Source organism: Syngnathoides biaculeatus, chromosome 5 (genome assembly GCF_019802595.1).
Source record: "Syngnathoides biaculeatus isolate LvHL_M chromosome 5, ASM1980259v1, whole genome shotgun sequence".
NCBI lineage: Eukaryota > Metazoa > Chordata > Actinopteri > Syngnathiformes > Syngnathidae > Syngnathoides > Syngnathoides biaculeatus.
The window spans coordinates 29,059,723-29,087,176 of NC_084644.1; the positions used below are offsets into that span (position 1 = coordinate 29,059,723).

Consider the following 27,454-nt stretch of genomic DNA (forward strand, 5'->3'; position numbering starts at 1 on the left):
GACCGGCTAGAGAGAGCGCGCGTGAGTCTGGATGATGTCTGCGAGGTTTGTGGACGTCATGACGACGGTCCAGTCAAATTTATCCACACCTTCATAAAAGAAAATAATAAAATAAAAAGGCGCCAGTATGTGTTCATATAGGCGAATGTACAAGACTTAATTTTGGCTGCAACCTCGTGGGGAGAAGTGAAATCCGCACGTGACGTCACACAGTCGGCTGTCTTCGGGAAGGAGAGCCGACACTTGGACCGCTCAACAAGTTGTTTATTTTTCTTGTTTGGACCGAGATCTGAAAGCCGAAAAGAGGGAGGAGGACGCCGTCATTATCCGCATCAATCTGATAGACGCATGTCACGGAGGGTCCTCGCGAGTGGGACGCGCTTTGGGATGATGCTGAGGAGAAGGTGACCGTGTTCCGGTACCACATATACCGGCTGGAGCAGGAGCGGTCCGGTCATTTTTTTTTTTTTTTTTTTTAATGGGGGTTATGAGCGCGGCTTCAGAAAGGATCCTTCCCTCCACCGTCACCATCAGGCTTATCTTTTTTCTCCTTCTTTTTTCCCCCCACCCGTGAACGTCACCATGCTTTCCGTGGCGGCTCAATTCGGGCTGGCGCGCCTCCGAGTGGGAGCCTAATTTAGTGCGCCCACCGACGAACCCCCCTGACAGCGGATCAAACGCCCTTGTCACTCGTCTTCACGTCCACGCGATTCCCCTCCGTCGCGCGTGGGGAAATGGATTCCATTCTGTGAGCGGGAGTGACAGCCATCATCATCATCACCATCACCACCACCGACCCTGGATTGCGGGATCCGGTGCCAATGTGACCGGCATCGGAACGATGAGGGCGGCTGTGGAGAGGAGAGGGTGGGCCTCTGGCGGAGCTTTCAAGGACGAGGAAGGAGAGTAAAAACATCTGAGGGCAAACGTCACATGCTGCCAGGACTGGGAAAGGAAGATTTATTGTGCCCACCAAGGGCACTCAGCCTTAGCAATGACTTTTTAAATATTTATACTATTTCATTTATTACATTCATTGTTATATCTCAAGGGGAAATTCAACTCATATGTTTTACACCACGAGGAGAGATTCAGATCACACATGCAGGCATGCAGGGAGAGATTTTGGAGTGAAAGGGGTGCACGAAGGCTGGTTCACATTTTCAGTCTGGGGAGGGGGGGTCACAGTGCTGTGCTCAAGGGCATCTCAACAGTAGTCAGGAAGCTGACTAGCATCTCTCCAACATCTAGTTGCTATTTTACATTTGTCCTCATCAGAACTCAATCTGTGACCCTCTGGCTTTTCAAAGTCCTTACAGGTGAGCTACTGCTGCCCCAAACATTGTCATTTATACATACATATTTAAAATTATTGACCCATCTTGATGGATGGGGTGGTGGGAGGAGTGGGGACGCCCGGTAGCGCAGGAGGGTCCGGAGGTGACAGTCTCCCCCGACGTAACGGAGGGGACTCAAAGAGGCGCAGTAAGGGCAGCATCCCCTCGCCAGGGTACAGGCTGTCCCAGGCGTCCCTGGAGGGGGAGAAGGCTTCTTTCGGGGGGGACGCCGCTCCCACAGGGGGGCGCGGCCGCCGCCCCTCCATCGTCAGCTCCGGCCTCCCTTTCCGCCCGGCTGGCACGCCGACCACCCCGGTGCCCCTCGTTCCCCCTGCGCCCCGCTCGGTGGGTTTCGCCCCCTCGCGTGCCGCCCTGGCCTCCACCTCCTCGTCCACGGGGACGGGAGTGATGGTTGTGGCCACTGGCCCGGAGACCACTACCACCACTGCGTGCAACACTACGGCGGTGGGGACACCCGAGACGTTAGGGCCGTCAGCATTGATGGGCGGGTTTGGCATGGGGCTGGACGGAGAAGACTACAGCCAGTCCAACCAGAGCACTTTCATCCAGAGGCAATTCGGAGCCATGCTGCAGCCGGGGGTCAACAAGTTTAGCCTGCGCATGTTCGGATCCCACAAGGCTGTAGCTCTGGAACAGGAACGACTCAAGTCAGCCGGATCGTGGATCATACACCCCTACAGCGACTTCAGGTATGGAAACACTCAAACGAGCGGTGGGGAGTCACAAAGTAGATGACAAAAAGTTGATTTTCAGCTATCTGTACTTTAATATTCGTTGTTCTGATGACTCCATTTTTCTCACTACATTCAAGTACAAATGTCTCTACTTTTTAGAATGTTTCAATCAAAAAGGGCTGGTTCCTTTTTTCATGCCCATTTGCATGTCATGATGAGATGACGTAAAAAATATCTAATACAGGCTAACCCTTTATTAAAAAACAAATTCAAACTTCTTAAGTTACTTAAAAGGCAAAATATGATGGAGTTTTTTATGCACCTCCCGTGCTTGTGTGTATTTTCTGTGGGTACTTTAGCATCCTCGCACATTCCTCTTTGGCCCATGGAAGACCCCTGATGGGTGTCAACATTGTTTTCACCTATTAATCATGTTTGCTGATATAACGGTGAGGCAACATAAATGTAAGTATAATATAATTCTGTAATACGTACAGCCACCTAAGTATATGCGGCACAATAAGGAAACAAAATACTCATCTTTTGTGGAAATAAGGGGCAGAATTAAGACATTTTAAATCTTTTCTTTTTAGGATCGTGCACCATTAATAGTTTAGTTTTATGTCATAGGAACAGTGAATTGTTATGCTCTAACTTTTTAAAAATATATATTTCAATTATATGGATAGCGTGATGTGTGCTATCCTTAAGATGAGATGCACTAACTTTGTTTCCAGACTAGCCATGTGGTAAGTTATAGCTCTTGTCCTTTACTTATGTTACATGCTCTGAGCGGTTTCATCTATGACACCTGTCACCGGTCACAGCTTCTTGACATGAGGCACTGTAATTGGACCATGTATTTAAGTTGGAGTTTTGTCACTGCCATTTGCCAGTTCGTTGAGTATGCTTTACCGCATCATGGGTTACTCCACCATTGCGCCATTATAGTCCAGTCACACTTTTGTTATGCTCTTCAGTTAACTTCCCTTCTTGGACTTTGTTGTCGTGCACAACTTAGTTTATAATAAAGCTCGTTGAACGTCATGCCTTTGCCTGGGAGTCCTGCATTTGGGTCCGCCGTTGGTTCGTGACAGTTTCATTTGAGAAACCTAACAATAACCCATATCATATCAATGATTAGGCCATTGGTTGTTATTATTTTTATGGCTTGTTTTGAACACAATTTTAGGAAAAGGTGTATCAAGCGGCAGCACGGTGGATCAACTGGTAAAGCGTTGGCCTCCCGAATTCAATCCCCATCCCGCCTGTGTGGAGTTTGCATGTTCTCCCCGTGCCTGCGTGGATTTTCTCCGGGCGCTCCAGTTTCCTCCCAAATCCTCAAAACATGAAACATTAGTTGGACACTCTAAATTGCCCCTAGGTGTGATTGTGAGTGTGACTGTTTGTCTCTATGTGCCCTGCGATTGGCTGACAACCACTTTAGGGTGTACCCTGTCTCCTGCCCGTTGGCAGCTGACATAGGCTCCAACACTCTCCGCGACCCTTTGTGAGGATGAGCGGCAAAGAAAATGGATGGATGGATGGATGGCTGTATCAAGATTTTGAAGGCCACAGATAGTGTGGGGGTTTGGGGGTGGGTATTACCTGGCTCGTGGGCGTTGAGTTTGACACCTGACATTTATAGTCATTTATTGTGAATTGTTGGTGGCTCCATGTCTCTTGTAATTGGCTAGCGACCGCTCATGGGTGTTCCCAGAACATCACCCAAAGATAGCTGCGATGAGGATGCGAGGTTTAGAAAATGCATGGAAGGGAGCACAGCAAACGTCAAGAATATCTGGTGGGGCGGGTTCATATATTTTGCAGTCAAGTGAGAGGGAAGACTCTGGAGGCCGCAGAGGGCGCAGCGGTGGATGTGTGAAGGGAGCACAAGAATAGGTGTTGGGAGTTGGGGAGGGGTGGTGCAGAAGGAGTGGGGCCTGGATCCATAGAAGACAAAGTGCAGGTGACAAGTCATCCAATTTAGACAGCAACGTTGCCACTCGTTAGATAGTGAGAGTAAAAATACTCTGCTGGAGTCTGGAGCCACTCAGACATAGACATGCAAATGAGGTGGGGCGTTCAGACGACACATTGTTGGGGTAACTGATAAGTTTGTGATGGAAAAAAAAATGTTACAATGATGAATAACGCATAAGTGGGGCTTTACAAGAGCCCACTTCCAATCATCACATTTTCTATCGACGGTATATGCACGTGTATTTCAAGTAGGTAACATATATATCTAATATGAGTCATCTCTTGGGAGTGACCACATCGACTTAAATAATAATATAATAATGCAATACAATACAATCCATTGCTTCTTTGTCAATTTGAATGACACATCGAGGTGTATCGGTAATTTCTCTGGAGCATCTATGAAAGTTGTGATCCAAATGATCACAGTCGGACCCCGTGGCAAAGCCCCCACCACGCTCCATGGAGCGTCACTTTAGCTCGTCAATGTTTTCATGCCGAGAGAAAAGCAAACAACCGGCGGTCCGTATCGCCGACTACACGCGAGGATTAGGATGTGGCTGTTTCGTGAGTCAACGCCGCCTGAGGAGAAAATAACTAGCCAGGCTGTTAATTTCGGGTCGCCCCTCAGGGAGGTCCTCTCAAAAGACAAAAACAACTCTTATCAAAACCAGAACCTGTAAAGTCCAACACTGTAAAGCTTGTAAAATGTGCTCCACTAATATCCATTCATCCATTCATCCATCCATTTTCTTTTTTATTCCATTTTCTATAGAGTCTGTCATCATTAGGTTCTCTAGTGGGTGAGCTGGCATCTATACTGTCTGACTTTAGGGTGAAAGGCAGGGTCACCCGTCTGGACTGGTCGCCAGTCAACGGCAGGGGTCGTGTCGACGACCATCCCCACTCACATTGACATCAATGGACGATTTAGAGTGTGTAATGAACCGAATGTGTTTTGGGGATGTGAGGATAACACAAAAACTCCACAGAGTAAGAAAAGGCTGAGATTCAAACCTCGAATCACAAGACTGTGAGGCCCGTCCGCTAGCCATTGTTCTCCCAGCTCCATCATTTACGATTTTTGTTTAAGTAACACACCTCAACTTACAGTACAGTACTGAAAGATTTAATGATGGCGTGAGGTCGGAGGAATATGTTGTAATGCTTTTAATGTTGTTTTGAAATCTGAACTAACTCGAAGTTAAACAGTGTGACGGATCGGATCGTGTTCCACTTTGGAAGTTCCGCTGTCAGCTCTACTCTGACAGTTGATTCATTCGTGAGCTCTCCAGTGTATCCAGTGTGCGATATCGCCTTCCTTAAAATGGCATGGGTCCGATAGTCCTCCTAATCTCCAGACAGACTGATGCGCCTGTGGATGCATCCTCGTGGCCCACATTTTTGCTTCTTCTCACACACACACACAAACGCAGCGGCTTGTATTGTGTGTCCATCATTTTGATGATCGCTGCCTTCCTCGGCCCTCATTGAAATCCTGCAAATCTACGATGTTAATGTTAATAATTGCAATTACCGCCAGCGGATGATTACAATTGAATATGGTTTAATTATGGATGCCGTTGTAAATTATGCACCTTGAGTGGGCATTATGCATAATTCACTCATCTAACTTTTCAGTTAAGTACCTGTAGTCTGAAGCGAGAAGAAAGAACCCCGTTAACAGTCCTTGTCCAGCACTGACCGTCAACACGAGCGTGTGCTGATATGTATACTAAAACCATCAATGTCCATATGCCAGCGCATGTGCGAGCCTTTCATTAACGGAGTTTGCTGATAAGCTCTCACCTCATTAAGTCGCAGTGCAGCTCCTCGAAGAATACATAATGACTCAAAGAAGAGGGGAGGAAAAGTCAGCCCTGCCAGAAGAAAGTCATCATCCGCGACGCCACGCATGTCACTCAAGACTTAAAGGAGATATTTCATGCATCCCACCAATTTCAAACAATTTCCAGGCGTTGGAAAATTTCTGTGGCATGCCTTTGTTGAAATGGCCCAAAGATCAAGCATAAAAGTCGATTTCACAAGCACCATTTTTTGCTGACGGAATTAGCCTTAAATTCGTTTTGTAAATGAGCCACTGCTTGTCCTACCAATGGTGAAGACAGCTTTTGTTACCGTGACGACTCATTGTGGAGCTAGTAAGCAGTGGCTGCAATTTGAGTCCCAAATCGGAAAAAAAAAATATGTGAACCTTTTGGTCGATAGGTTTTAGACCCCTTGCTATTGGGGGAAATCGACGATACCGAGACCATATAACTTTTCTTAATTCGTTCGACCACCCCCCAGAGGATGAAAACATTTAAATTGATTCCAACACAAAAATGGCAAGTACACAAGTAGGAAATTGTGTACGTACTGTTGTGTTTTGTTCGAAGGTACATCCATTTACCTTTAAGAGGCAAAGCCTGGTGGGGTGTCTAACACTTATCCATGTGTGGGAGAGCTGTGGCCAACAGAAGCTCCAGTGTGAGGGTGCTCGTTTACATATTTGCTTTTCTGCAATGTTTCGGACTGTGTAATCTGGAGGCTGGACAGTGGCCATCGATTCAAAGTAGTTCGGGATCCTCAGCCGGCCTTGCTACCGTATCGTCGATAAAGAAACAATGGACCTTTCTGAACTTGCAATCTTCAGCTCCGCCCCCCCCCTTAGCTACAGTTGCCATGCCCCACAATCTTCCAAAATGGCGAGTGAACCTAATAGGTTTGAACTGGATCCTCTGTCGCGTATTCCAGATAATATTGGGGTATGGTTTTTGCCAAATGCATCGGACTTGTCCAAGAGAGTTCTGCAGTGCGGTCTGAACTATTTCACGCTAGGATATGTACACGGAATTAAGATTTTGGACGGAATAGGACGCAGTGTCAGAGTTACAGTGAAACGTTGGCGATCGATGCAAAAAAGTTTGACGCCTCACAGACTTCACATTGAAATCCAACAGGATAAAATTGTGGAATCGAACTACGCATGTGAAGCAGAGTGAGCACTTTTTACTTGGAAAGGTCACGAGTAATATCATTGTTGTCTTTATAAGTCAGTGGGTGCATTCATTTGACTTGGCTCATAATGGAATGCACTGTTCTGTTTTAAAAGTCCGATGCGATACAAATAGGCAAATGGACATTTCTCTTGCATGACATCCCACATTTACGTATCACTAACCCGACTCTCTGGCACAAAACATGACACACTTCATTCGGCAGGTCAGTGATTCACTAACAAAGTGAAAGTTTTTCTCCTGCAATGTATAAAGCACTGACAATAATGAAATCAAACTCGGAGAAGATACTTCTCCCTCACTTACCTTCGAACATACAGCCTTGTGTTTGTAGATATTGTCCACATTTAGTTGTACGTGTGGTCTTCCGCGAGCCTTAATCCATCGTAGACACTTCCTCAACTGTGTTTTAGGCTCTGGAAAATGAATCAACCTTGGAACCTAGCCGGATATCTTTCATCAGAATTGCATCTGAGGACCATTTTGTTCGTAACTTGAACTTTTCCAAGCGCACGTGACCGATAACCAGCATTGCTTGTGGGACATAACGACAAGAGGGGCGGGTCAAGCCAGGGGTTAAGACAATGCGGCTAGCTAATGGCCTGTTATTGTACGAGTAATTGACAGGTCGGAAAGGTCCATTATCTGAATTGTAACATCGCTTTTTGGAGTTTGCATGTTCTCCCCATCTCTGTGTGGATTTCCTCCGGGAACTTCGGTTTCCTCCTAGGTGTGATTGATAGTGCAGCTGTCTGTCTCTATGTGCCCTGCGATTGGCTGGCAACCAGTTCAGGGTGTACCCTGCCTCCTGCCCGTTGACAGCTGGGATAGGCTCCGGCACTCCTGCGACCCTTGTGAGGATAAGCAGCTAAGAATATGTGTATTTGATAGTCTGATGGAAAATGAAAATGTTTTTTCTGAAATATGTCGTTTAAGTTGACAAGTACCTGTATGTCTGTTTAGCGACCACAGTTCAGGTTCAGAGGTAATGGCAGTTGTAAATATGAGGGCATCTCAAAATAAAATGGATCTGTTTTAGACTGAAAGTGTCACTGGACACTTTTATTTGGGCCGACGGTAGAACCGCCTCGCCTCTTTTCATCACGGCAGTCAAGTTAGCAATCACGGGAGACGCAGTCGTCAAAATGAGCGTGGAGTAGGAGACCAGCTGAGCGGCGCGATGCAGGTCACTATTTCCCGCCCAGCACCTGCTCACGTTCATCATAGCGCGAGCAAGAGCGCCCGCCGAGCAACTTTAATTGCATTTGCAATTCTGATGCGCACGCGAGCAACAGGGTCCACTTCAATAACTTTGTACACACACACACACACACACCACACACACACACACATCTAATCAAGTCATTGCACGAGGTGGCTCTTTTGACATCAGAAAGCTTCTCAGGCCATCGCCAGTTCTCTACAGCCACAATGTACTGACAGTGCTTCCATTTTTTTTTCCACATTTTGTTTTTTCAAAGCCTTATTTCAAAATCGATGGAATGGGGGGAAAAGGGTCCAAGGATACACGTGCCAAATTTGTAGCATAGATTAGATATCCCCTCATTGTATCTAATCCCAAACACAGCAGTTGTGTTCACACTACCTAGTGTTTTGACCCATTGTAATATTAAAACAATGTAAACAAACAGTAAAAACCTTTTGTTCTAAATTAGCATTTTTTTTTAAATGCTGTCTTGGATTTAAATGGATAAACGTCTCCTGAGTTGAAACATCCACGCTTGAAGTTTTGTTTTTGATGATTTAGAATTTTAAACAATAATAGTAAAGACAATGAAGCAATGAATATACAAAATTGAAGATTTCTTCAACTTGCCCTTTAGAATGTATGACATTCTGTATAAAATCATAACATGCGTTAAAGTCTAATTATTGTTGCATTTTTGACGATAACAAGAACTTTATTGTTGCAAAAGATCGCCACGTATCTGACTGGACAGAATCTGGACCTTACAACTCATTATTCCTCATATTATTATTAAATAGTTACCCATGCCACTGGATCACGTGATGTCATAAACTTGTTCTTTGTTAACCACAGTTAACAAACGAAGTCCCTCAAGGTCACAATTCATGTTCATGCATCGCTCTGACTCCTGTGTGTAAGTGTGCAATTGTGTGTGTGCACGGTGCAATGAGTCATACTTCATCTTCATCAGTCTAGTGGTCCCACCATGAGGTTTTGTTTCCAAATTAGAGCTCAATAGGGATCGACCACGGCACTTGAGTGTACTCTCGGAAAGGGAGAGTGTGTTGTTTGTGCCTAATTGTGTGCGCGCGTGTATTTTGAGGGAAGGGAGGCAAGTCATTGATATGGCTCGAGGTGATGGATGAGGGGGGGATTGTTGGGTGGAGGGGGGATGTAAGGAGGTCACAAGTGGTCTGCACACGATCGGGTCGTCTCGTCTGCCGCCCGTTAATCACGTTCAACGTTGCTGCAGCCCAGTAGTTTTATAAGCGGGCCTTACGTCACTCCCTCATAACCCCTCGCCAACTCCCACCCAGCCAAACACACGCATGCAATGCAGATTGATGAGACTCCTCAAGGTTACTGATAAGCTCTGTTTGTCCTCCGCAGTTTACTTTCAGGCAAGGATTTCTTATATGACATTTGAAATGTTTCACAAAAGCCTCAATTCCACATTAGCCCAACGACTACAAGACAGATTGAAACCTATCAAAGAGCGTTACAACCACACTGAAAAGAAATACTGGTAAATAATAAGACAGTAATATTATGCCAACTCAGCACAGTGGCTCCGCTGGATAGCGTTGGCCTCACAGTTCTGAGGTCCCTGGTTCAATCCCGGCCCCGCCTGTGTGGAGTTTGCATGTTCTCCTTGTGCCTGGGTGGGTTTTCTCCGGGCACTCTGGTTTCCTCCCACATCTAAAAACACGAGACATTAATTGGACAGTCTAAATTGCCCCTAGGTGTGATTGTGTGGCTGGCAACCAGTTCAGGGTGTGCCTCGCCTCCTGCCCGATGACAGCTGGGATGGGTTCCAGCACTCCTGCGACCCTTGTGAAGATAAGTGGCTCAGAAAATGGATGGATGGATAGTTCCACACACTTGAGGCACCGCTGCTAGTTTGCTGCGATGACTAACCATGTGTTGATATCAGTGAGGTGTCCATGTTGTTCAAGACAAAACATGTGACGTGTGATTAATCGCCTTTAAGCTTTAACCGCCCAATGCGGGTTGTGAAGTCGATTCGGCGACTGATCAACTAATTAGCTCAACGCCAAATAGCTGATTGTGTCCCCTGGGATTGGTTGGCAAGCAGTACGGCGTATATGTCGCAATGGAGGTGAGAACATAGCAACTGTTTCCCACTGTGAAAATGTCCGACCGCGGGCAATAAAATAAATGATATATGAGAAGTTTATTTGACAGAGGTGAAAGCCCTCATTAACACGGCTGTCCTCGTTTTCAGCGCATGGAAATAAACACCGCCGTGTCACAACACTGGACAAGTTGCCAATTTTTTTTCATAACTCTTTGTTTGATCAGTTATAGGGCCACACTGGGAAAAAAAGCAAAATCAACTGTCACCAATTTATAAATTAGAGAAGGACAAAGATTAGAAAAAAAAGTTCATCTGAGAAAATCATCCGAGAATAAAGTTGGAATATTGTTCGAAAACAATGTAATCTTGCAAGAATTAATGACCATTGTGGTGTAAGCAGGTTGGAAAATGAAAATGGAAAAAAAAAAAATTTTATTTTAAATATTATGGGACAGCCTTCACTTTGAAGAACTGAGAAATATTCTGAGGAAAAAACTTCAAAAATATATTACAATTACGCTAAATCACTTAGTTGTGAAAATATTTTTGAGTAATCCCATACAAAATAGAATCAAAAATACTTTCCTTTTTTAATAAATTGTATATCTTAACTAATATGTTGGACACTAGGTCGGTCAAACACATTTAATTGGGACCTATTTGATAAATACACTTTGAGATGGTAGATGGATTATTTTTTTCTTAGTTCATCTATAGCATTACTCTAAACTGAGATGTAATCCATCCATCCATTCATTTTCTGATCCGCTTATCCTCACGAGGGTCGCGAGACTGAGATGTAATGTTGGAGAAATTGAAACTGAAATTGAATTGGATGTTATTTTATTTTGAAATGTACATATAAGATAAATTCTCGAATGAAGATTTTGTCAACCGAAGGTGAAAATATATAGTTTGTTAAAAGATCATTTAGGGGCGACACAGTGCACCGACTGGCTATAGTGTCTGCCTCACAGTTCTCAGGACTTGTGTGAAGTTTGCATGTTCTCCCCGTGCCTGGGTAGGTTTTCTCCGAGCACTCTGGTTTCCTCACACATCTCAAAAACATGCGTTCGTTGAAGACACTAAATTGCCCTGAATGTGATTGTGAGTGCGGCTGTTGTCTGTCTCCATGTGCGCTGCGATTGGCTGGCAATCAGTTCAGGGTGTACCCCGCCTCTAGCCTGAAGTTAGCTGGGACAGACTCCAATGCTCTTGTGACCCTTGTGAGGATAAGTGGCTCAGATAATGGATAGATGGATCATTTTGTTCCTGAGCTTTTTGTCACACTGAACCTCACCAGAACTCAGAAATCAACGTGTGCAAGGTCTCTGGAGACAGGACGTTTCCACTCCATCCCAGAGGAGGAGAGGAAATTGTTGTTCGCACCAGCTAAATGATGTTGAAAATGAAATGCACTTTGGTTTTTTTCCTTTCTATCATGATTTGAGGATGCAATTATTATGTAAATTGTCTAATGTAGCTGTAGCTTTGTGTAGTTTTTTTAAATGACTGAAGTTTTTGTTTGAATATAAGCCATTTTATTTGGCTCAGCATTTGTCAAGGGTCTTGGCTGCGATGCAAGAGGACAGTCTTTGTTTGATATATTTGTTACATTTTGCGTTTTATAAGCCCATGTGGATGGAGCTCCTGTAACGGTGCATGACACCAAATAAGTAAATAAACTAAACTAAACTAAACTAAGCTACAGTATATTGTTTTTACAAACAAAATTTAAAAACTAAATGAAACTGTATTCAAAACATAATGGTACTGCTAACACCTTACACCTAGATTGGACCACCATCTCTACAAACTGTTGTTGTCCCGCAGGTTCTACTGGGATCTGCTCATGCTGGTTCTGATGATGGGCAACCTGATCGTACTGCCGGTGGGCATCACATTCTTCCGAGATGAGAACACGCCATCCTGGATCATTTTTAATGTGGTGTCTGACACGCTCTTCATGGTCGACCTGGTCCTCAACTTCCGCACGGGCATCGTCAAGGAAGATAGTACTGAAATACTGCTGGACCCACGGTCAGTGTGTGCGTTTTACTCCCGACAGTTGAAAATGGTACATCTAACTCCTTACTCTGTCAAAATGTGCTTGTTACTTTTTTCAACCTCTGCAGATGGTCACAGGCTGTAAAAAAAATAGAGGTAAAGTGAAGTGCTGTTGAGATCTTGTTTAAATGAGATCTTATGGAAAAACACCGGCAGGAAGTTCCTAAGGCGTAGGCCATTGTGCCTGAATACAGCCTTTCTGTAGGTTTTTGTGCTATAGCTGTAGGAATAAGTAAAAGGCTGGGGCCAGCAATCAGGGATCGCCGGGTTTGATACGATAGATATGATGGCCCAAGACCATTAAAACATTTAAAAATTGGTAAAAGGGAATGTAAAACACAATCATACAGGGAACAAATGTCGTGATCTTAGAACCAGTGAAATCTGTTCTCACCATCTCCTTTAAAGCTTGAGATGTTGATGTGGACTAATAAAGGAGATTTATGGATTAGTCGACTGATTGGTTCAACCACCAAGGCCAAACACCTGCTTAAAAATGCAAGGCCAAACACCTGCTTATAAATGATGGAAAACTATATTGTGATTAGAGAATTTATTTTTGTCATTCTGGCTCATCTTCTTGTTTTCCTTTCAGCTTGTCCTGTTCAGGGTCGCCCCAGCATGTCATCCTTTTCCATGTAAGCCCGTCTTGTGCCTCTTGCTTTCGAACCCAACTGCCCTCATGTCTTCTTTGACTTCATCCATAAACTTTCGCTTTGGTTTTCCTCGACTTATCTTGCCTAGGACCTCCAATACTCATCAACCTTCTGGAGTCCTGCAAACCATCGAAGTCTGCTCTCTCGAACCTCATCTCCAGAACATCCAACTTTGGCTGTCCCTCTAACTAACCCATTTCTTATCCTATCCAACCTGCTCACTCCGAGCAAGAACCTCAACATCATCATTTCTGCCACCTCCAGTTCTGCTTCCTGTTGTCTCTTCAGTGCCACCGTTTCTAATTTGTACATCATGGTCAGCTTCACCAATGTTTTATAAAGTTTGCCCTTCTTCCTAGCAGAGACTCTTCTGTCACAAAACACACCAGACACCTTCCGCCACCTGTTCCACCCTGCTTGGACCCATTTCTTCACTTCCTTACCACACTCACCATTGCTCTGGATTGTTGACCCCAAGTTTTTGAAGTCGTCCACCCTCACTATCACTTCTCCCTGGAGCTCATTCACACACATATATTCTGTTTTACTAATCGTCATTCCTGCTTTCACTGCAGATAACAATGTCAGTAAACACCATGGTCCACGGGGATTCCTCATCTGTCAGGCCATCCATCATCGCTGCAAAGAGGAAGGAGCTCAGGAGCTCTGATCCCTGATGTATTTCCACCACTACCATAAACTCCTTTGTCAAAACTACAGCAAAACTCACTGCTGTTGTGCAGCCTCAATACAAATCCTGTATTATTGTAACATTTTTCTTTGCTACTTCGGAGTTCTGCATGGATTACCAGGGTTCCTCTCTGGGTACTAGGTTCTCTCTTGATCCACAAAGGCACAATGGACCTCCATTTCAACTTCTCAGTACTTCTCCATCAACACTCTCACGGGAAATGTATCTCTGGTACTCTTTCTAGGCATGAAATTGCTCATTAGTACTCACTTGTGTCCCGACTCTATTAGTCTGTCCCTTACTGTGTGGCTCCCCACCCGTATTTGTCTACAGTTCAGTTCTCACACCTCTGCACATCATCCTTGTTCTTTAAAATGGGGAGCAGCACACTTTTTCTCCATTCCTCAGGCATCTTCTCACCATCTATAATTTTGTTGAACAAGCTGGACTAAAACTCTACAACTACCTGTCCTAGAAGCTTCCGTACCTCCACAACTACTGGAAATCACCAGGACCAGCTGCTTTTCCATTTTTCATCCTCTTTAATGCACTTTGAACTTCCCTTTTACTAATCACTACTTCCCGGTCAACCACATGTGCTTCTTCTTTTTTGTCATTTTCATCATCCATCAACTCCTCATAGAATTCTTTCTATCAAGCACACTACTGGCATCAGTCACCGCATTTCCATCTCTATTATTAATCACCCTAACCTGATTTACATCCTTTCCCTTGGTCTGGACAACCTGCACAGATCTTTTTCATCCTGGTTTAGTGACCAACCTGCCCTATGTACAGGTCATCAAACGCTTTTTTTTTTTTTTTTTTTTTTATGGCCCTATCTACTTCTACGTTTGCTCAATGTTGAATCCTTGTTTCCTGTCCCTAGTCTTGTCCCAGTTTTTCTTTTTACTTAGGTACAAGAGTTGAATGTATACTTCAACATTTATTTTTTACGCAAGAATCTGTAATTCTACTCAAGTATACGTTGTGTGACTTCTTCTCTGTGTAACAGAGCAGGCCAGCAGCCCTAAATGTAAATGTGCTCTTTTGGCCTTCAAATGCATGAGTGATACGAAAAGGTGATGAGGCTCCGGTGGAAGAAGAACCTTTGTTCACGCTCCAGCTTTCTCCTGATGAATATGAATGCACTGCCCGGCTAAAATTACAAGCGCATCCACAAAGCTTAGCGTGCCAAATACGGAATGACACTGATTGATTGTGCCGCAGGGCCATCCGCCAGAACTACCTGAAGAGCTGGTTCCTGGTGGACTTTGTGTCCTCCATACCTGTGGACTACATCTTCCTAATGGTGGACAGTCTGGACTCGGAGGTGTACCGGACAGCCCGGGCGCTGCGCATCGTCCGCTTTACTAAAATCCTCAGCCTGCTGCGGCTGCTGCGCCTCTCTCGACTCATACGCTATATCCACCAGTGGGAGGAGGTGAGATCCTCACGGTTGACAAAAACCTTATTTGGTAACTTGATGGACCTTTTCCCCTAAGGAGGAGACAGGATAACATTATTTATTATCGCTACCAAGTAATCAGTGAAGAAATTATAATAAAAAGTCAAAGTACAAAAATATATACAGAATTGACGCAGGGAAAAGATAGCTTAAAAAGTTAATTTTTTTGTAAGTCATACCGTCAGTCATACATTTAAATAAATACGTACATAAAAGCTATTTTGTGATAATGGGTAAATCAGAGGTTTCTAATGTATAGCTTTTTAAAAGCTTTAAAGAAGGACATTGTATAATGGGCAAAAATAGTAAAAGAAAAACAAATATACATACAGTGTATATACATATGTATAGGCGGCACGCTGGTTCAGCTGGTAAAGCGTTGGGCTCACAGTTCTGAGGACCCAGGTTCGTTCCCGGCCCCGCCTGCGTGTAGTTTCCATGTTCCCCTCATGCCTGCGTGGGTTTTCTCCGGGCAGTCCAGCTTTCTCCCACATCCCAAAAACATGCAACATTAATTGGATACTCTAAATTGCCCTTAGGTGTGATTGTGAGTGCACTTGTTTGTTTCAATGTGCCCTGCAATTGGCTGGAAACCAGTTCAGGGTGTACCCCACCTCCTGCCCATTGACAGGACTCCCCGCGACCCTTGTGAGGATAAGTGGCAAGGAAAATTGGTGGATGGATGGATATTCATATATTTTTTTTCATGTTCATGTCATGCATAATTTATTATACTGCAAGCTTGTGAGTGTATGCTGTTATTTTTTATGTGGTAAAACACTTCCTACCCTAAAAGATTTAAACTGTACTTAAATAAATGTATTCAAATGTGTATTAAAAGGAATATAATGTACATAGAATGCTGCTGTACATTACTGTATGTTTAAGAGTTCAAAAGTCTTATTACTAGTATGCAAGGTGTTTATAAGTGGTGGAGGTTCATAAGAGTGTGACGATGAAAAATAAGAGACTGGGGAGGTTTATATAGCTTGAAAATATGTAAAAATAATCCCGACTTCCCTCCCCAAAAGGTGGTTGCTTCTTTGTGGATTTCACCTTTTGAGGCGGCAGTCGTGAACCTAAACCCACGATAAATAAGGGCTCACTATATTCTACACCCTTGTATTTGATTAATTTTACCAACGTAGTCTTTACAAAATGATGATAGAACTCATTTCAAAGAATTGTTTAAACCTTTTAGCATTTATTTGTTAAGTCAAACATCACTCGCTATTGCGCAGATCTTCCACATGACGTACGACCTGGCTAGCGCCATGGTGAGGATCGTCAATCTGATTGGGATGATGTTGCTTCTGTGCCACTGGGACGGCTGCCTGCAGTTCCTGGTGCCAATGCTTCAGGACTTCCCGCCGGACTGCTGGGTCTCCAAGAACCTGATGGTGGTGAGGAAAAGAGAAAAAAAAAAAGAAAAGAAATAGAACACACACACAGAGATCTCTGACATTGTTTGAACAGTCACGCTCTGTATATTTCTTATTCCGGCCACCCAGGCCTGCTTTTCAGGGTTATCTTTGTGTGTCTGTGTGTGCGTGTGTGTACACGCCTGTGTGCTCTGTTTACTGTTAACTGGCTCACGCAGCAATATGCCCGACCGGAATAAAACCGTCATTACCGTCACATATCCGCAGAGAGAGGGGAAAATACAGCACAAATCCTCCAGAGTGATGAGGTGAAAGTGTATTTGTGACTTTTTTTTTTTTTAATGCAACACACATACACACAGGACAGAAATGAATGAAGTGCTGAGTCATGTCACCTCCATCCCCCAGGCAACCGTTGCCTGGCAGGCGGATGCTGGGATCGTCCCTGGAGAACATCTCCTCGTGTTGGGCGATCCACAATAAATGCGCACTCTCATATGCACGTTTTACACATGGGTCCGATTTGGATTTAATTTTACCTTCATAATTGCACAAGTGTCATTTTATAGCTGATATTTTGTTGTTGTTGTTGTTGTAAAATCTTCAGTGGTACTTTTAAGTTTAAAAAAAAGTGCTATGAGACAGATTCCCCCAGATGCGGCTTTGCTCTGTGTTCTGAAGTTCTGCTCCCAAGTGAAGCCAATCTAAATAAATTTTAAAATCTTCAGCAATTTTTAAAATGTGAGAGACCCCAAACACTCCATCTGCCAAATACAGCACACCGCACAATAACAATCCCACCACCGGCAGTCTTGAGTCTCGTCCACAAAACCAGAGGGCCGTCATTGTACAAAGACTAATCTGTAAGAGACTGCATGGTACCACAGGGCCACTCGACGTCGGAAAATATGAAGAAATACTATACGTAGAAAGTACAAGAAACAAGGCAAACTCTGTAGTGTCGCCAAAATTGTTGTTGACCACACAAAGATTCGCTATCATAAATATTGAAGCGGTACATTTACGACAGTCGGTCTTGACTGTTTTCGAAGAAGACTGAGGAGGAAATATTATTCTTAAGATACACAACACCACAAGATATTCACTGAGGATAATTGATTAGCGACATCTGACAATAGGACCTCTGATAGCAAAGGTTTTAAAAAGATTTAAAAAGATTGTTGGGATGTGTGGACCTCACCAAACCTCATCAGATGGGAATTGAAATGAGGTTCTTTCTGAAAACTGATACCCAGTCGTTTGATTCCAAGAAGCCATTTGTTTTGGTGTCTGACAATTCCTCTTCTCATGTCCTCATTCGTTGCAAAAGAGTGATGTTACACACAAGAATATAAAAATATCTACCCCACCGTATAGCCTATCACAGTGATTCTCAAAGTGTGGTATGAGTACCACTAGTGGTACGTAGGCTCCCCCTCGTAGCATGCAAAGTAATCTCTGAATGAAGTGTACATTTCGTGCATAATCTTACAGTGGCTCCAATACATATTTGATCACTACAGATCAGTTATGTTTCACTGAAAAGAGAAATAGTTGTCAGAAATGTGTTTACGTTCAAAGTTAACCTAACGTTAATGTGTGATACTTTTTAATTGAATCATTTTCACCCATACGTTCAAATTCAATGTTAATGTTAAAAATTGGCATAATGTTACAGAAGCTAATAATTGTATATAGGTATAAAAACCTCTGCTACCTTTTTAATAACAATTGGGCCAACTGTGCTACTACACTTTAATGTTGGTCGTGTCGGTGGTACTTTGAGAGCTAAATACCTTTGGAGGGTATACATTGTGTACAATGTTTGAGAAGCACTACTTGTTATTTTCATGTGTTAAGTATGGCCTAAGTTCCATTGACACACAACAACAGTCGCTGTTGCATTATCCTTGTGCCTTACTCTCCACACATGACCATCAATCCATGCTTATTCCGTGAATGTAACTTTTGGATCGTGAATAAATCAAATGATCATGGCTGGCGAGTCGGCACATAGATGATGCCTATGAGGTGACTGTTACTGTTTTGCTGTGAGCTGACTTAGAGAAACGTCTGCGCATTGTGGTTGTTTAATGGATCCCAGATGGGACTTGGGTATACAAAAGTACATACGTCAAAGATACGTAACTCCTCCAGAGCCTGAGGGTTAGCGGTGGTTGGGGCGTTAGCAGCATGGGTTCATAACCTTCTGGTTAGTGTACTTGACTCTGGTATTGTTTCGCCTTTGAGAATCGATAACAGAAAAGATGTGGAATCAGATCGCTAAACTGTATCCATCATGGAACAGGAACATCTAACAATCAGGCCATTGCTGACTTTTGGGCAATGTAGGGAATGTATTCAAGTGTGGCCTGATTGTTGGTGTGCGTGTCCCCCACTTTTTGCTCAATGGAGAAGAGTTCGGGTTAACAAAATGCTGCTTTTTCACTCCACAGAATGACACGTGGGGCGTGCAGTACTCGTACGCCCTCTTCAAAGCCATGAGCCACATGTTGTGCATAGGTTACGGCGCCCAGGCCCCGGAGGGCATGACTGATGTGTGGCTCACCATGCTGAGTATGATTGTAGGCGCCACCTGCTACGCTATGTTCATTGGTCACGCCACCGCACTTATTCAATCGCTGGACTCATCCAGGCGGCAGTACCAGGAAAAGGTGACATGACACATTTCCGTCCTGTTAAGACATTTAGGGGTATCGTAAGCTTCTAAAGCCCATATGGGGTTTATGTGTTGAAGAATCTTTTCTGAACTACAGCAGACATGGATGAAAATTTCTGAAAACATTCTCTGACATCTTGTTGAAGGTCTTTCCAGAATCTTCTTCTCAGTACTCAACAAGAATTTAGTTAGTTTTCGAGTATTTAAAAATGCATTGCACTTAATTTTTTTAGCTGAGTTTTAAAATTTATTTTGGAATTGGAAAAGTTTAAATGATAATTTAATTTGATTTGAACATTTTCTTCAACAAACTCTATATGATGTTAAAACGTAACAGTTTTTAAGTTAATTAATTTTATTAGTTTAATAATTACATGTTATGTATCTGACCTTAAAATGAAACTTTTACTGAATGTTAAATTCAAATTTATGACTCAATTATAATTTATTGATTTTAAATATTAGATTTTATCATTGACAAGGATTTATTCTACTTTGATATTGAAACCACAAACATAAATTATTTAATTGAATTTATTTATTTGAAAAACTGAATCAATAACATGTTTACAAAACAAAATAAATGACTGACTGCATTAAAAAAACAAGCAAAAAAAAAAAAAACCCATACAGTAAATAGGCTCCAAATGGAGAATAAAGCACTCCGTACAACTAGAATAAAGAAGTGTTATTTTGTTGACGTGTGAACGTGTGTTTGTGTGTGGCTGCAGTACAAGCAGGTGGAACAGTACATGTCCTTCCACAAGCTTCCTGCGGACGTGCGTCAAAAGATCCATGAGTACTATGAGCACCGCTTCCAAGGGAAGATGTTTGATGAGGACAACATTCTGGGAGAACTCAGTGAGCCGCTTAAAGAGGTAATACATTTACACACACTCAATCTAAATTATTCGAGACAGCGTGTCATGGGGCGGCACAGTGGACCAGCTGGAAAGCTTTGGGCTCACAGTTCTGAAGTCCCGGGTTCAATCCCGGACCTGACTGTGTGGAGTTCGCATGTTCTCCCCATGCCTGCATGGGTTTCCTCCAGGCACTCCGGTTTTTTCCCACATCCCAAAAACATGCAACATTAATTGGACACTCTAAATTGTCCCTAGTTGTGATAGTGAGTGCGGCCGTTTGTCTCAATGTGCCCTGCGACTGGCTGGGAACCAGTTCAGGGTGAACCCCGTCTCCTGCCCGTTGACAACTGGGATAGGGTCCAACACGCCCCGTGACCCTTGTGAGGATAAGCGGCTAAGAAAATGGATGGATGGATGGCATGTCATGGATTAATGCTTCGCCTATATGCCTCACAGTTTTTAGATGCCCTTGCAGATATCTTCAATTAAAGACTCTAAAATGTCCATATCTTCACATGTAAGCAAACAAAATCTTCTCCAACACATAACAATGTTGATGAAACGGCTTTAAATGTCATTATTTTTTTAGGTGTTCAAAATGTTAACAATACAAGATTGCAAAGATGATGGTGTTTCAAGGTCATATTTGTAAAAATATGTGATGTTTATTTTGGATGACCAGACAGAATATTGTGTTGCATTAAACGTCTGTACGGGTGCAGGAGATCGTGAGCTTCAACTGCCGCAGCCTGGTGGCCAACATGCCCTTGTTCGCCAACGCCGACCCCAACTTTGTGACCGCCATGCTGACCAAACTTCGCTTCGAGGTCTTTCAGCCAGCTGATTTCATCATCCGAGAGGGAACCGTGGGGAGGAAGATGTACTTCATCCAACACGGACGCGTCAGCGTACTCACCCGAGGCAACAAGGAGACAAAACTAAGCGACGGTTCTTATTTTGGAGGTGACAATGTTACCCTGGGAGGATCTGCTCTCGTTTCTGTTAGCTTATTGCTCCTCCATTGCTTATTCTCTCCCATTACAGAAATCTGTTTGTTGACTCGAGGACGGAGGACGGCCAGCGTGCGTGCAGATACATATTGTCGTTTGTACTCTCTCAGTGTGGACAGCTTTAATGAGGTGCTGGAGGAACACCCGATGATGCGGCGAGCCTTCGAGACCGTCGCCGTCGACCGATTGGACCGTATAGGTAATTTTGGACTAGTCTGCTATTTTCCCAACCTGTAAAGTGGATTGACTTCTTCCTCCCATCTTAATCCTCCAATTATGGGTCCACATTTTCAGGTTCTAAGGCCCTTTTTTGAAGCATGTCCTTGGTAGAAAGGTCAGAGCACATCATCTTTAAATAAGAAGACATTTTAAATGCCAAACACTGGAAGCTATCACTTTTTTTTAAACCTCTTAGCAAAAAATATCCATGATAAAACCTTTGACTTGTTTGACTTTAGAAATGGTTTTCTCAATAGAAATGATGTGAAGTGAAGAAAAACATGTTTCATAGTTAATCTTTGGAGGGCGGCACAGTGATGCAACAGAAGCAGGTTGGCCACACAGTTCTGAGGACTGGGGTTCAAGCCCCCGCTGTGAGGGGTTTGCATGTTCTCCCCGTGCCTGCATGGGTCTTTCCGGGCACTCCGGTTTCCTCCCGCATCTCCAAAAAACATGCATTAGTTGGAGACTCTAAATTGTCCTTAGTTGTGATTGTGAGAGCAAATATTGTCTCCCTCCTTGCCCGATGACAGCTGGGATTGGCTCGAGCACTCCCGCGACCCTCGTGAGGATGGGCGACTCAAAAAATGGATGGATGGATGGTTAATCTTTGGTAATCATAAAAGCTTAACAGGAATTCCTCGGTGTTAATGTTGTTTGCTGTCAGTCATGGCTTACATGCATCTATTTTATCCTGGTTGTTTGAGAGCTACTTCATTCCAGCCATGTTGAACGCTGCTTTCTTTGCAAATAAAACATATAAACACAATCAGTTAAGCATACGAATGAAAGAAAATCATTGTTTTTGCAGTAGCCCAACAACCACAAAAAAACTATTACACAATTTTTAACCGATACAATCAGTTTACAGTGGTTCTAACATCCAATATCTCAAGGTTATCAACATGTGGTGTAAGAATATATCACACAAGATGCATGCTCAGTTACTGCCATACCTCATGTTTTTCCTTAGACTGCTTCATATTTATCATCTCAAAGTGTTTTTCATACAAATATTTACTATACTTATGTAATGATCTCATTGGATGTGTGTCCCATCTCTGAGATGCAAAAAAATTAGCAGGGACTTATAAAATAAACTCATAAAATACTCTCAATCTCCGTGACAAAATCCATTTTTAACACATTCCACTCAATTTCTTCAGCTGTGACAAAAAGTTGGTGGGACATTTTCCATTTTCCGTAAGCTTGCAATTATGAAAGCCCTTGCCCAACAATCCAAATACAACATATGGCAACATATATGATGCTCCTATACTCACAGAAGTGTAAAATGATCAATGCTGATAACACTTCAAAGCTAGGAGTGTCAGATAATGAACCAGTTTGGGCTGCGGCGTAAGAATATGTCATCACACGGCACAAGAAACCATGCTTAATAACTGCTTTACTTACTGATTTTCATTTGTTTTATGTTTATGACCTAGACGTGTTTTTATTAAAATGTTACCTATGACTGTGGGTGGCATGGCACAAAGCGTAAGAGTACGCCCTGCAACTGAAAGATCCCCCGTTCACATGCCCGCCTGAGTGCATGACACTGAAGCCACACGGCCCATGAATGTATGTAGTTGGATGTTTGGTGATGATCTGAGGGCCCGTAGGTGCAGAATGGCAGGCACACTTCCGTTACACTGCCTCAGGGTCTGTTTAGCAGGACACAAAACTGATGTGCTCGCAGGAAGCCATGTTTTATTCTTTTGAATCAATGGAAATTGGTGGATTCACAGTCCAAGTGTTTTGTCTGCCCTTGAGTAAACAGCATTTATTTGGTCTGCCACTGAGTATACTGTTGGCATACATTGTTGAACAATTATATATTTGGAATGAATAAATGGTTGTTTTCATACCAATTAAGTGAAAATTGAGAGTTTTGCGGAGCACACCTGATAATCTCTTACGCCATGGTGACACAGTAGTTGTGAATCACTTTCCTAAACTTTGATTGCAGAGCAGCAATGTTTCTTTTTGTTGTTCCCCTACAGGCAGGAAGAACTCTATGCTGCTAAGGAAGTCATCTCAAGGCGGATCACTCGGTGGCAGTATGGGTCGTGGCGGAGGTCGAGGTGGAGGAGGTCCGGGAGCAGGCGGTGGCCTGGCAGCGGGTAGTCTGGGCTCCTGCGACAGCATACTGGTGCAGCAGATTGTCAAGCATGACAGCATGCCAGCCATGCAGGACGCCATCGCAGCTGCCGCCGCTGGAAGAAGCGGCGTCATGGGAGGAAGTGGCGCAATGTCCCCCAGGCCTCACCCGGTCATCTGGGCACCTCTGGTACACGCCCCTCTGCAGACAGCTGCTGCCACCAGTAATGTGGCAATAGCCCTCATGCACCAGCAGCAGCATCAGCAGCAACAGCAGCAGCAGCAACAGCTCCAGCAGTTGCAGCAGCAGCATCCACTAGGGGGCACTTTTTTCCTGCCCTCCCCTCTTATCTCACCATCACCCTCCTCCTCGTTTCCTCTCTCGCCTCCTCGTGCTCCTACCTTGCAACCCTTGCGCCCCTCCGTCAGCTCACTCATTGGAATGATGGCAATGAGCGGGATGGGAGGTTTATCCCCCAGAGCCTTCCCTTCCTCCCCTTCCAACATGGCCCCACTCGGCGGGTTGACATCCCCACCTGTGGCTAAAACTCCACCTGCTGCACCCTCCTCTATGTCTGTCCCACAAGGAAGGACTCTTCATTACGTGCGCCTCCAGGCTGATCATCCCTCAGTACCTGGTGGCTCTCTTGTCATCCCAGCTGCTGGAGGAGCATCAACTCCACCCGTACCCAAGATGCAGACCGCCAACCCTTCTTCCACCTCTGCTGGTCCATTAGACAGCAACACTACTGTGACTAACCAGCAAGGTGCAAAAGAAGCTCTTCTGCGCCATGGTGGAAACAGTTGTCATGGCCTGCCTGCATTAGGAAGACTCACCCAGGAGGCTAGGCTGCTGTCTGCATCACAGCCCACTCTCCCTCATCGCTCCTGGGCTGGATTGCAGCCTCATCCCCCTCTCCATCGGAAGGCCTCTGGAGGGAATTTGCTGGCGGCTCCTTTCCTGGCAGGGCAGTTAGCTAGAGGTGGCAGTGCGGGAATACTGACCTCCAACTCTCCGGTGCAGCCTGTCGCAAATCTTACATCCAATTCACAAATACAACCGCCTATTCAGCCTACTATGTACACACAGTGTGCCCCTCACACTGCCCCCTTGCCCATCTCCTCATCTCCACACATACCTTCTGCAGCCTCCTCTCCAAAGCAAACACCATCTGCCACTCCTTCACCTGTGCCCACTCCCTCATCCCCAACACCCTTGCCCTTGCAGACACCCCGCCCAAAACCAACCCTAATCGCACCTTCCCGCTCATCCTCGCCGCCTCCCTGCTCGACACCTCCCTCGACAGGAAGCACCCCACTATCTCTCACCCCAGGTCCACGCCCCAAACCAATTGCCACACCTTCACCCCACTCTTCATCTCCCACACCTTCCTCCACCCCTCCTGCATCATCTGTTTCAACTGCTGTTCCACTCCTTCAAGCATTTGGACACAAGTCATCTCTGAGTTCCTCACCCCCATCGCCTGTGGTTGCTATATCCACGACAACCTCCCAAGGTGCCAGGGTCAAAGCATCCAATACGCTGCCCACTGCTTCGCCGTTGTCTGGTCCTGGCCCAGCTCCAACCCCAATCACCTCTCCAACTCTCACACAGGTGGCCCGCCTGCATGCATCAACCACTTCTCAAACACCGACTCAAACACTAACACCTGTTTTCTCCCAAACTCCTTCCCAGACACTCGCCCCACCTTCGCCACCTACATCCAACCCATCCCTAAGTAAATCCCCAAGTCCAACCTCCTGTCTGCAGCCGTCCATCTTTAGTTCCACCAGGACCACATCCTCCAGCCAGATTCCAAAATCTGTGTCATCTCTGACATCAAACGCTGCACCAGCGAGCACAAGTTCCCCCACCAAAGTTCGGTTCACAGTTCACCCCGTAAAGCAAACTCTTCCGGTGTTGACCCCTAGCACCACATCAGGTTTGAATCATCCTTCAAAGTCAAGCCCAGTCTCGACAAAGCCCCCCACTCAAGCCACTACATCTTCGAGTGACACTGCTGCATCCACTTACCCCCCGAAACAAAATGCAGTCACCACAGCGGCACCAAGTTACCCCTCCAAACTCATTTCACCCTCGCAGCCTTCCACCGTCCTATCAACACATGCCAACACCCCAGCTAACAACACCTCTCCGAAAAAAGGCAAAAATGACCCCCAGCTGCCAGTGGCCAGAAAAGATTCAGAGGGGCTGAGACACAAACTGCCTGCCAACATGTAAAACAAGAAAGAAGAGGAAGTAGCTCTTGCTAGCTGGCCGAACACTGACATACAGACAGATATCCAGTTTGATGTGGACCGCTTCATGGTGTTTGCATTCATGCTAGGATGTGATCGTCTTAGAACATCACGTGCTTGTGTGACTCAACCAGACCACCCATCAAGAAGACATGCAATATGTGTACAATACGTTGGTCAGTGAATGTCAAGCGAGCTCGGGGCAGGGATGTAGATCCAAAAAGCTGAAATTTCCATTCCCTGATGGATGAAAACAGCAATATGTGTGAGATGGCTCCAAACACTGTGCATAAGTGTTGGGACACCTCTAGGTTGGATTTTTCAGTGACTGCTTTCAAACGGGTCATCGTACAACAGCAGCTTTCTATTGTTGTTCAAGTTTAAGTGTAACATACGATGGGAAATTTTGAATGTAAACAAAATCATGGCTAACAATGCAATAATTTGACTAATTCACTATTAGCTGTTTAGATTTGAGCAAATAACTACCCTGGATTTGTTACAGAGCATAGCATGGTGAAATAGAGGTTCACGTGCCTGCTTCGCAGATTTGAGGTTTGAATTTCGAATCTAGCCTCCAGCCTCCCTGTGTGGCATTTACATGTTTTCGTTATGCTGTTTTTCCCTTTGTCCGGGTACTCCAGATACCCAAAAACACGAATGTTAGGTTAATTGAACATTCAAAATCGTCCATGTGAGTAGTTGTTTGCATCCCGAGTGATTGGCTGATATTCATTCCAGAGCATACGCCTCCTCTTGCAGCTCACCTGAGACCCTAATGAGGACAAGAGCTATAGAAAATAGATGGATGCAGACATTTGTGATAAAGAAGTAGAGCGACTTTAATTAACAACGTCGTTTTTATTCTGCCCTGGCACTGACAATCCTTGTTACTTTATGTGCTAAGACATTATACAAGCTCTAAACTAACAAATCTAACGATGCCCCAAGACTTATGCACAGCACCGTATGTCACAGGAACTGTGAGTATATGATGGAGTTTTTTTCTATTGTGGTGCGAGTCACATGCATATGCATACAGGCAATAGACACTGCTTCCACTTGCTTCGCATCTTCACCAAAGTGTAATGATACGAATGAGCATATTTGTAGACGTGAATAACTACGAGCAGTACACAAACAGTAGTTTGGTTTTGTCACAGGTGTGTGTGTGTGTTTACTCCCCCCCACCATGCAGCAAACTTTAAAACTTCCCTTCGGACAACTTGTGTGAATTGTAGTTTTTCGAAACTGTATTGCTCACTGCTCTGCTGTGCACTCTTGCTCACTTTAGTTTGGCTGGTTGTAAATAGTGCCTCCTAGTCCGCCTTTCCCTCCCTGGCTTTCATCTCTGTCTGTGCTTTCATGTGACTTCACAGCTCTGCACGCAAACGCTTCCTTTTGACGCCTCTCTCGGTTTCCTTAACACTCCATCAGCCTCTTGCTCACATGGCTGCGTCCTCCTTGTGTTGCTGTGTCTCTTTCCCTTTGTTTTCACACGTTTGGTGTTCTGTGTGGGTAGCAACAAGGATACCATGATGCCTAGACTATATCTATAATTAAGGACCAAATGTTTTATTTTCTATTTATCACAGCTTTAGCTTTTGAATGGAGTAAAAAGAAAAACAAAAACGAAAGAGCAATTCATTTCAGAGTGGCGGAAGGTGCAGATGACAGTTGATTGTCATGATAATGATGTTGTATGTGTGACTA

The 27,454-nt window shown here is 44.4% G+C and overlaps 2 protein-coding genes across 2 annotated transcripts in view; both read left to right on the forward strand.

Moving 5' to 3' along the window:
• The window catches only part of pklr (pyruvate kinase L/R), a 39,354-nt gene extending 27,056 nt beyond the window's left edge, over window positions 1-12,298 (forward strand). Inside the window, exon 13 of the mRNA XM_061819652.1 lies at window positions 12,177-12,298. The gene's annotated coding sequence lies outside the window, so the exon portion shown is untranslated. The remainder of the gene's footprint in view (window positions 1-12,176) is intronic.
• On the forward strand, window positions 1,386-27,454 carry LOC133500661 (potassium/sodium hyperpolarization-activated cyclic nucleotide-gated channel 2). Its single transcript, XM_061819651.1, has 9 exons — window positions 1,386-2,047; window positions 12,177-12,383; window positions 14,988-15,201; window positions 16,467-16,628; window positions 19,064-19,282; window positions 20,019-20,165; window positions 20,873-21,113; window positions 21,195-21,359; window positions 23,386-27,454. The coding sequence occupies exons 1-9, from the start codon at window positions 1,386-1,388 to the stop codon at window positions 25,722-25,724; spliced, it is 4,356 nt and encodes a 1,451-aa protein (XP_061675635.1). The 3' UTR covers window positions 25,725-27,454.